The sequence below is a fragment of the Aedes aegypti genome, chromosome 2 (assembly GCF_002204515.2).
Source record: "Aedes aegypti strain LVP_AGWG chromosome 2, AaegL5.0 Primary Assembly, whole genome shotgun sequence".
NCBI lineage: Eukaryota > Metazoa > Arthropoda > Insecta > Diptera > Culicidae > Aedes > Aedes aegypti.
Window position 1 is genome coordinate 91,043,712 of NC_035108.1, and position 10,044 is coordinate 91,053,755.

At 37.8% G+C, this 10,044-nt stretch overlaps 2 protein-coding genes across 2 annotated transcripts; one reads left to right on the top strand and one right to left on the bottom strand.

Moving 5' to 3' along the window:
* Window positions 1-6,581: 6,581 nt before the first annotated feature.
* Window positions 6,582-7,570, bottom strand: LOC5573466 (ribulose-phosphate 3-epimerase). The gene is made up of 2 exons (XM_001660836.2): window positions 7,238-7,570; window positions 6,582-7,166 (listed from the first exon to the last, which is right to left on the bottom strand). Exons 1-2 carry the CDS (start codon window positions 7,538-7,540, stop codon window positions 6,681-6,683), a joined length of 789 nt encoding a protein of 262 aa, XP_001660886.2. The 5' UTR covers window positions 7,541-7,570; the 3' UTR covers window positions 6,582-6,680.
* Window positions 7,571-8,569: 999 nt separating this feature from the next.
* Window positions 8,570-9,713, top strand: LOC5573465 (LDLR chaperone boca). Its single transcript, XM_001660837.2, has 2 exons — window positions 8,570-8,957; window positions 9,031-9,713. The coding sequence occupies exons 1-2, from the start codon at window positions 8,802-8,804 to the stop codon at window positions 9,442-9,444; spliced, it is 570 nt and encodes a 189-aa protein (XP_001660887.1). The 5' UTR covers window positions 8,570-8,801; the 3' UTR covers window positions 9,445-9,713.
* Window positions 9,714-10,044: the final 331 nt, after the last annotated feature.

Genomic DNA, 10,044 nt, shown 5'->3' on the forward strand with positions numbered 1-10,044 from the left:
ATAAACAACATTAAAATAATCTATGATATGGAAAAATACAAAATAAATATATATTTATGTTTTTAATTATATTTAAACAGAAAAAGGAAACAAAAATGAGGATGAACACAAGAAAAAAAACACAACCCGCGCGTATGAAGGAGAAAACGTGGAGAAATGTGGAAGAACAGAATAATATAATTATAATGAATGAAAAATAATTATAAATAATATAATAATATAATTGTGTACACTAATGGCTGGAATTTATAAGAAACTAAATATATAATAAAAATAATAGAAAAATAAAGTGCGACTATCGACTGTTGATTGTCCGAAATGCCTTTACTTTTGTCGGCTAATACCAATAAGATGTGATAGACATTGCACCTATATATAGACATAACTCTTAGAACAATTTGTGATTGTGGATAATATTCACAAAGTTAACGTTCTTCGAGGAATTGCTTGAGGGCTTTAATATGGTAAATGAAAACTAGGGCGTAAAAACTCTGAAGCCTTAAAAAAGTTCTCTCCTGCACTGCCCATAAAGGCATAACTGTCCCATATGGAAAAAGTAGGCATTGAGAGAACAGCGCTCAAAGTTTAAAGTTTGTCTTCTTATACAAATGATCATAATTTTCTAGTTTATATCTGCAAGCCATATTCATTTTAAACAACCGTACAGGTTGCTTCGAGTGATCATTAAAATATATAAACTTGAACACAACTCATGTTTTGCAGTTGTTATTTTGGTTGAAAGTTCATATAGAGACTGTTATGTCTTTATTTTTCAATATGAGACTGCACCAACTTCATATTTGTCCACAACATTTTCAAACAAAGTGTGTTAATTTTTATATGCATAGTAAAATACATATTAAAACATGGATGTTGCGACGAAAAAATGGTGTTGGTTCGAAAATCCATATGGTACAGATATGCTTTTTTTCGGCAGTGCAGGAGTTATACGAGAATTTCTCAAGAAGTTCAATTAGAACTTAAGACATTCTTTTGGAAATACATCCTGTATTATTGTTAGACATTTTTGAAACTATTTTTGAACATTTTACTTGACAATTTCTGGTTGAAATCAATCGAGGACATTCTTCGAAAATTTCTACAAGCATATCTCTAGTAGAGTTACATTTTTATCAGGAGCATATAAAATGTACGGACGAGTCCCCAACCAAACCGTCACTCAGCTCATCGCAATCTTAGTGTGTTGCACTAGCCGGAGGCTCAGGAAAATTCTGAAAGCGCGTGCAAGGTGATGTGCTCTCGGGGAGATTTGTCTCATGCGCTGCTCGGCGCTACGGCTCGCCATCGGCATCCAAATTGTGAAACAACTGCTTAGTAACGAAGAGCCTCTACCACTATATATTATCGCCTCATTATGCAGGTGTCTAGATGGTCTATATGATATGGTCGAAGACTCGCGATCCGAAAGTTACAATTTCAATCCTCGTTGGAAAATTTGGTCATCACTTCATTTTATTTCTGGATGTTTCGTTTGAAAAATCTCTCGGAGATATCAAAAACAAATTCATGAAAAATCATTTGATGAATACCTGCCGAATTCTTCGGCGCAATACGTGAAAAAAACCTTTGGGTAAATATCTGAATTAATTTCTGACAACATTGAGCTTTTACTGAATTACATCTAGACTGTGCTTTAAAGGATCAGTACTTGCATCATTTGTGATATCGCCCTGAAAGCCATTACAGAGTTCACTGAATTCAGTTCCTCAATTTGAGTACGACATACGATAACAAACTTAGAGCTTGAGTTGGCCGAAATAAGAGCTTTCAGAACCGCCTGGCTATCTGACATATTTCTCTACAAATAGCCAGACGTCCACTCTTCCCTTGAAAGGAGTTGTGTGACAAACAATTGTGAGATCACCGGAGATAGAGATAAATTTCTAATGGACGGAGAGAATTCATTGGTCACAACTAATTCCCTGTTTGTGGAGTATAAAAAAGGCAAAGTCTGCGAATTAACATTCAAATGCTCTAAGAAGATGTAGCGATGGTTAGATAATGATTCATCATCTGATACATGCCAATTCGTAAACTCGTGACTGATTCTGTTCGAGCAGAGCATTATTTCTAACACTTCTTCTCTAGCAGATACCATTAAGGTTGGGCGATTACCTATAATAAGTAATATAAAAGCTGTAATACTTAAAAATTTGATCAGACTGGAGCTTCTCAAATTAATATCTGAGCTTCTCCAGATGATATGATGAGTGTCAACATCATTGCCCACAATAAGCAGAAGGCCTTTGTGGTAAATACACCGAACGATAGACGTATTTCCTATTAAGGTCACCAACATGAACATCAATTGTGACAGCACATACATCTCTGGTTGTTAGCTCAGAAATGAGTGTAGCAACGATTGCTTTACTAACGAGCACGAATGCACTAGGCAGGGCACATGAGTTTGCCATTTCATTTTTAACTGAAAGTAGCAAAACCTGGGTCCACTAGTCAGAAGTTCTCCTACGAAAGTAAGGTTCTTGAATAATTGCCACTTGGGCTGTAGCATTTTGCATGGATCTGCAAAGATTGATGGTTGCTGTTCTTTTATGCTAAAAATGATCAGAGCTATCTTAACCGTAGCCACTACCCAAACTAGGCAGGACTAAGCTTTTTACAATATCAGCACGAAAAAAAACAGCAGCTAAAAAAAACAGATCGGTGTCTTGAAAGTCGCCAAAGGCGAAAAGCACAGAATACACTGTTAAAACGCATAATGCGAAACCATAAAGGTGAGAATTTAAACTAAATTACAACATCTTTATAAACCCACCCCTCATGATTGAGACTGAAAAACGGCTTATCTCAGAGAAACACAAGGTCACCTGCACCATTGCTCCGGGTAGCGCAGAAAGGGCGTACCGTGCAAAAAAAGTTTTCAGTTCCAAATTTTCGAAAACCGTGCAAAAAAGTAAAACCTTTTCTCGACGTTCCATGCAAATGTCCATTGAAGTCGTGTTTTGCACTTAAAATGAATTTTTGTTCATATTGGTCTGGTTTACAAAGTGAAAATCAGAGCATTCACAAAAAAGTTTCAGAAACTTTAAGTTAATTATATTGCGTTTTGAATAGATAAATATTGATAAAATTTGATAAATATATGTGCGATAACTGCAGATTGAAATTGGGCTCTGCCTATGAGCGTGCCGCTGGAAATATTTTTCGTAAATTCTTAAGTTGATAAAATAAGTTTATAATTGAAATATTTCCAAAATATTTCCTGTAGTGAATCAGTATTATAACCACTTTCAAAAAATATTATCACCAATGATGTCAGTTAAACAAGCGCAAAGTAATGTTATCTCGAATTTGTATGAGAATATACTGGACACGGTGTATGGTAGAATATGTCCATATTGTGACACAAAATCTTTTCAATCATACAATTTATCGGCTGCGTAGCGTTTCATGCTTGCGCTGTTCAGTAATTGAATGTTGATTTTATTCAAAGTTTGCAACAACATTTTGATTCAAATGCCAAACACTGATCTTGATTCGAATTTTGAATAGCACGAATAAATCGTATCCAAGTGAATAATTTCGCAAATAACTTTATCTGAGCTAGTTTTACTGATACTGAACTAGAGAATCAATACAACTCCAAAGTATGAACTAGATTAAAATACATTAAATTTGAATTCCATGACTGCCATTTCCTCAAAATTTGATGACACTTTCTAGCGAAAAATTTCAACCAAATCACCATACCAAAACCGAGTGTTCTTTGATTGTCTGTTCGGAATTCGAGACAAAACGGTGTTCAGTATAAAACATGTTTAGACAATGATGCAGAGCTTAGGATTGCTATACTGGCAAAGGCAAGTACAGTTTCCAGTTAGTTGTCGGTCATCAGCATATAAAATACAATTAAAAACACTCCAAAATACGCCAATTTTACAAAAAAAAAAAAACAATACATTTTGTAGGCAAAGAGCAACAATTACTTCAGATACGCAAAATGATGGTATATTTCTCATGTAAAAGGTCTCTTTTTAGATTCTTGTTCGATATTTCCATGCAAGTCTATATTTGATGTCTCCATTTGAAACAATATGATCTTCAAAGTCACTTTTTGCCAATCTATTTGCGGTGAATCCGGGTGCACAATTCTAGAGGCTCCAGAAAAACCTTCAGATATTATTACGCGAGTATTCCACAAGTTCTGCGTAAGACAGAACCGAGGATGGAAAGTGGCGGCCACGAACCAAGTATTGTGGCGTGAAATTGTTGATTCAGTATTATCTGTTTATTTTTTAACTAAAAAAATGAATCCACAAGTTCTTCATGACATTTTTCTCAGATCCCGAAGAATACTTCGGAAATTTTAGTGATTTCTCCAGAGATCCCTTCTGGAAAACTTTAAGGGATGCTACCAGCGATTTCTAAAGGAATGCTTGAGGAATGTCTTCAGAATTTGCTGCAGAAAATCCTGAAGCACTCGAATGCTACTACCTCCAGTAATTTCCGCGTGTTTTTTTTACTAATTTATTCACCGATTTTTTCAGTAATTACTTTTAGATGATTTTGCACATATCCTACAGGAGTTCTTCCTCAAAGGTTTATTCCAGAGTTTTTGAAACAAAAAAAATGTTTCGATACTTTTCCAAGAAACCCTACAATAATTCCTACGCAATTTTTTTCATTGATTCCCGGCATTTTAATAACAATTATTATTTTTAATTCCAAATCTCCATAGAACCTCTTTTATGGCTCCACACCAGTTATTACTACAGCAACTATTTTAGTCCAACCATTGTCCAACCATTCATACATAAATTTCTTCAGGGATTCTTTTCGAACTTCATCAAAAAATCTTGTAGGACGTTGTTCAGTAATTCTAAATCAATAGGTAAATTTCTGCATAATTTAGAACTTCCTTGAAAAATGTAACGATTTTGGGAGTGAAATGATCTTTAGAAAAAACAAACAGATTGAATTCATAAAGGTATCTAAAACGAAATTCTTGGAAAAGAAAAAGTACGAAAGGTTTCCACAGTGAAAATAAGTGCCCGGCAAAGTAAGTCACACAGGGAGGCGGGAAGGAACTTGTATCGTAAAATGGTGTGACTGGTGTCGATCGCTAAGCATTTCTCTCAAATCGTGTTCGTCCATGCGATTTCGGTGAAAAAGTGCCAAGTGGATAATTGAACTGAAGATATTTATCGGAATACAGTAGATTTATTGCATGTTTGGTGTACAAGTGTACGAGCCATAATAGCTTTCGCAAAATTTCACTTGGTAAATCAATCTCTGTTGCAGGAATTTGTATATGTGCACGGTGAATGGAGGCCGCACGGTGACTGGTGACTTCACGGTACACCAGACACGGGAACGTCCGCCAGAACCAAAGGACTAACGAGGCGCCGCATGACATTTGAGACTCTAATGAGTTTTTTTTTTCTAATTTGGCCGGTGAGAATATTAGCTTTTTTCCTTCCTGTTTTACACGTGTTTCGATTGCTTTTAAATAAAATATTGCGGAAAAGAAGAAATGGCAAACATCGATTTCGATCAGCTGAACGGATGACTGCGGAAGTGTTTGGATCCCACTTTGACAATTGCGGCGGATTACAGAGGAGCTTCAAAAGAGGAATTTGATGAGTTTGTTTCATTTGTCTGCCAACGTCTACCAAACGTATCCCATGGCACTACCCTTTCCATCAACATTCCACAACATCCCGTTACACCTATGAGAGGTCGCATATTTCTTAAGTAGGTGTTCAATCAATCATCCTTTTCCATTCCCCAGCTTTCGCAAGGACGTGGCCAGGACAGCTCTCGACTGTTGGAGGATGCGTCAATATTGTCTAGGAGTTAGATGTTAGTCCCAAATTTCTGGTAACGGACGGGAAGGAGGCAACCCTAGGACTGTACCACCTACGAATTTGTGCGAAATTCTTAATGCTAATGCCGCAAAAACTAGATAGGGGATCTTACGTATTCTCGGCAGTCTAAGCCGATGCCGCGCTTCTTTTGTAATATTCTCAAACATCAGCAGATAAATTCCGTGTTTGTCTATTTACATTTATGCGTTGCTCAATCCTCTATCGATTAACACCGACAGACTTGTCAAAATGCTTTTGGAAACGTTTTTACAACGCTGCGTACATCTCTTGTCAATGTGACTATTGTCGGCAGCCTCATTCTCTTCGGCAACTTTCTCGTAAGAACTGCTGGTGAATCTCTTCGGCAGCTCCAAATCAGTCTAATTTTGGGGCGTGTTCATTTGAATTGATGACATCTCTGGCGTTATTGTTTGTTAAGTCTCGGAAATCTCGTCAGTGGGAAGCGGACAGAACAAAGAATCATCTGAATGTTTTCATTGACGTGTTTTGAATAATACTGTGAATTTGGCGTTTGAAATTTGGTTGCCGATAATAGTCAAATGGTGCCGAAGCCGTAAGTCTCCCTATGTGAATACTCAAAATCCATTAGATAACCTCAGTGTTGCTTCGATGCATCTTCACCTTAAGTGCTTTGAGGTTACATAGATAGTTACGGGGATCTTTATTATGGAAGAACATGAATGGATCTTTGATGAAGAAAACCCTTTCTAGTCTGTTATGAAACTAGAAGTTTATTGCTTTCACGTAAAATAAAAACGAATTAAACTTAATTTAAAGAACAGTTGTTTGCCCTCTACCCTCTTCTCAACATCAATGTTTGATTGCGCACTCGACGGAATGTTTCAGTTGCCGGATAACCGCTGCCTGATCGTCGGCCCGTATAATTGCCGTCCCAGCCACAATCATATTTGCGCCGGCTTTCGCACAGGCATCAATCGTTCCCGGTCCTACTCCGCCATCGACTTCGATGTCCAGATTTGGATAATTCTCCCGCAACCAGTGCACCTTCGGCATCATGTCGTTCATAAACTTTTGTCCGCCAAAGCCGGGCTCTACCGTCATAATAAGGATCATATCGGCAAGAGGAATGAATTCCTTCACCGTTTCCACCGGAGTTCCCGGTTTGATCGCAAGTCCAACCTTCATGCCGGCTTCCTGCACTTTGCGACAAATGTCCACCACGCTGTCCATCACCGGCTCGATGTGGAAGGTGTACTGATTGACGCCGGCATCGGCCATCGGTTCGATCCACTGTTGCGGGGCTTGAACCATCATGTGCGTCTCGAAAAAGGCATCCTAAAAGGGGGAACACCGATCTTACATGGAACAATGATCTTGATGTATTGTAATAAACAACGAACACTAACCTTAATCTTGTTCCGAAGACACTTGACGACCGGGTGACCGAAGGTGAGATTCGGCACAAACGTGCCATCCATCACGTCCAAATGCAGATAGTCGGCTCCATTATCGAGCAATCGTTGCGACTCCTCGTGCAGTTGTGAAAGGTCGGCGTTCAGAATCGATGGACCAATTTTAGCGCTGAGTGAGGACATTATTAGCGGGAGTGTTGAGATTTTAGATTGAAGGGAAAAATGGTCCAGCAACGGCAGTGATAGTGCGATTTGAGTGGTTTGAAACGGACACTGATGGCCGATGTTTATCAGCATATGCACATACACACGTACGGAGAAAGTGCAGCAGAAGGTCAAACAAGACTGAGTTTGTTGTTGGTGATGGAAAAGTATTGTTAGCTGGATCTGGAGTTCTGGACAGAATAAAATTTGCATTAAATTTTAGTGTTATTAGATTTATTTTGCGTTGTACTTTTCGTTGTAGGCTTGAAAAACTACTTTCGGGAATTCTTGTATAAATCAGTGATGAAATTGATATGAAAAAAATTAAAAAAATAATGGAATTTTTTATAGGCCGTTTTTTGGGAACGATATATTACGGTGTTATCTCTATGTGATTTTTTATGATGGTTGATTTACAAAATGATGTGGACGTTTATACGAAATGTTGCACGCTATGTCTGAACCAGACGATTATAAAAATCGAATGTACATCGGATTTTTTCTCGCTAGAGATCAGTATTTGATCCATATTTTCATAATCGGAAGGTTTTAAAATATTCTATCGGTGAATTTTTTTCCATACATTTTGTATGGGTTGAAATGCGCGGAAAAACGAGGTTTTCATGGGTTTTAGTATGAAAAATAGCTGAAAAGTGTAAAAAATGAAAATTTCACCGATAGAATATTTTAAAATCTTCCGATTATGAAAATATGGATCAAATACTGATCTCTAGCGAAAAAAAAGCCGATGTACATTCGATTTTTATAATCGTCTGGTTCAGACATAGCGTGTGTTGTATTACACACTAGCTTGGATCCTCCTATGATGTGGCCTATGTCAGCCTTGTATCCATTTTCGAGGCTATCGACTTCCAAAGGCCCTAGAAGCTGGCGCCATTGGCGTAGGCTAGCCAAGGCAACCGCCGATAACAAATAAAAAATCTTTACCAAAGAAAAAATATATCAGACAAGCTACAACACACTCATAAGTGTACCGGCGTTTATCGATCCCTCAATGCCACTCTGTTTGAAACAAGCATGTCAGTCCTACTGGCGTGTTCCATTTTCATTCGTTCTTCGTCGACGACTGCCTCCATGGAAAAACAGAGCAATACCAACTAAAATCATAGTGAGTAGAAGTAGGAGAAAACATGCCCAGCCAACCGCACACATCATCATCAGCTAGGAAAAAGCGCGTATACGAATCACTGACAGACAACCCGTTTCGTCTGGCTACGTCATTCGCTATTCAGTTTAGAGAGTTTTCAGACGAAAAGCAATAAGACAAAAACATTAATATAATTTATTTCAGTAAAAGTTTTTGGTGACACACCTTTAGGAAGATCAATTAACAATGAATAAACAAATTCTCATCGTACTGCTGCTTGCCAGCTTAAGTTCTTTCGCCATAGCGAAAAAGTTTAAAGAAGACGAAAAACCGGCTTGGGCCAAGAAGGATATTCGGGATTATACGGATGCTGACCTGGAGCGACTATTAGACCAGTGGGAGGTAAGTGCTGTCCATCACAGAAATTTATTTTACTCATATCACTTAATCTTTACTGTCCCTCTTCTCCCATCAGGAAGATGAAGACCCCCTGGAACCGGACGAGCTGCCGGAACACCTCCGCCCATCGGAACCGCTGGATGTGTCCAAACTGGACATGACAAATCCGGAAAACGTGCTCAAAGCATCTAAAAAGGGCAAAACGCTGATGACCTTCGTGACCGTCAGTGGCAATCCTACCCGAGCGGAATCCGAAGATATCACCAAGCTGTGGCAAACGAGCCTGTGGAACAACCATATCCAAGCCGAGCGGTATATGATCGATGATAATCGGGCGATTTTCATGTTTAAAGAAGGTTCCCAAGCTTGGGAGGCGAAGGACTTCCTGGTGGAACAGGAACGATGCCTGCAGGTGACAATTGAGAACAAGGATTACAAGGGCAAACACGTCAAGGATGCAAACAGCGATGAATCGAAAGATGAGCTGTAAATAGGTGTTCGATTTTTTGAGTGAATAGGAAAAGGATCTGAGTTTTTATGTAAACCTATAAAGATAGGTTGTACTCTCTTGATACGCATTTGTTGTACTGAATACCGGTCCAGAAGTAGTCTTTAATGTTATGAACTTGTTTGTTAGTGATGAGAACTGAATTAAATGTATTATTCACTTATTTTTGACTATTAAGCTTGTCGTGGAATAAAATACATTTGGTAGTGTTATACTCCTAAGATTAATAAAGTAAATTGAGTATCTGATTATATCATCGTATTTTCTTGTATTGCATATATTTAGGACTGTTTACATTATCCTTTACAGTGTGATGGTTTTAAGTCTGACCCCCAATGCTAATCATTTCAATTCCCCTGAAGCCACTGTGAAAATTAGAGACTATCCCGTACAGTGTTTTTTTAAACATTAGAACGTTCTTAAACTTATTTTATAAATAAATATTAATTTGCTATCTTAATTCCATTTTTTTCTGTGGTATAAGAATAAATGTTTATTATGAAATAAATGGAAGTATCGATATCACAGATATATTGATTCAAAATATCGACATATCGGTATATCATATGATATATTTGAATG

Excerpts from the sequence above, each read along its gene's own strand:
- LOC5573466 (XM_001660836.2), bottom strand. The coding sequence starts at position 7,540 with ATGCTGATAAACATCGGCCATCAGTGTCCGTTTCAAACCACTCAAATC. Across the intron at positions 7,167-7,237 it reads GTCTTCGGAACAAGATTAAG|GATGCCTTTTTCGAGACGCA; the intron begins GTTAGTGTTCGT and ends TCCCCCTTTTAG.
- LOC5573465 (XM_001660837.2), top strand. The coding sequence starts at position 8,802 with ATGAATAAACAAATTCTCATCGTACTGCTGCTTGCCAGCTTAAGTTCT. Across the intron at positions 8,958-9,030 it reads GACTATTAGACCAGTGGGAG|GAAGATGAAGACCCCCTGGA; the intron begins GTAAGTGCTGTC and ends TTCTCCCATCAG.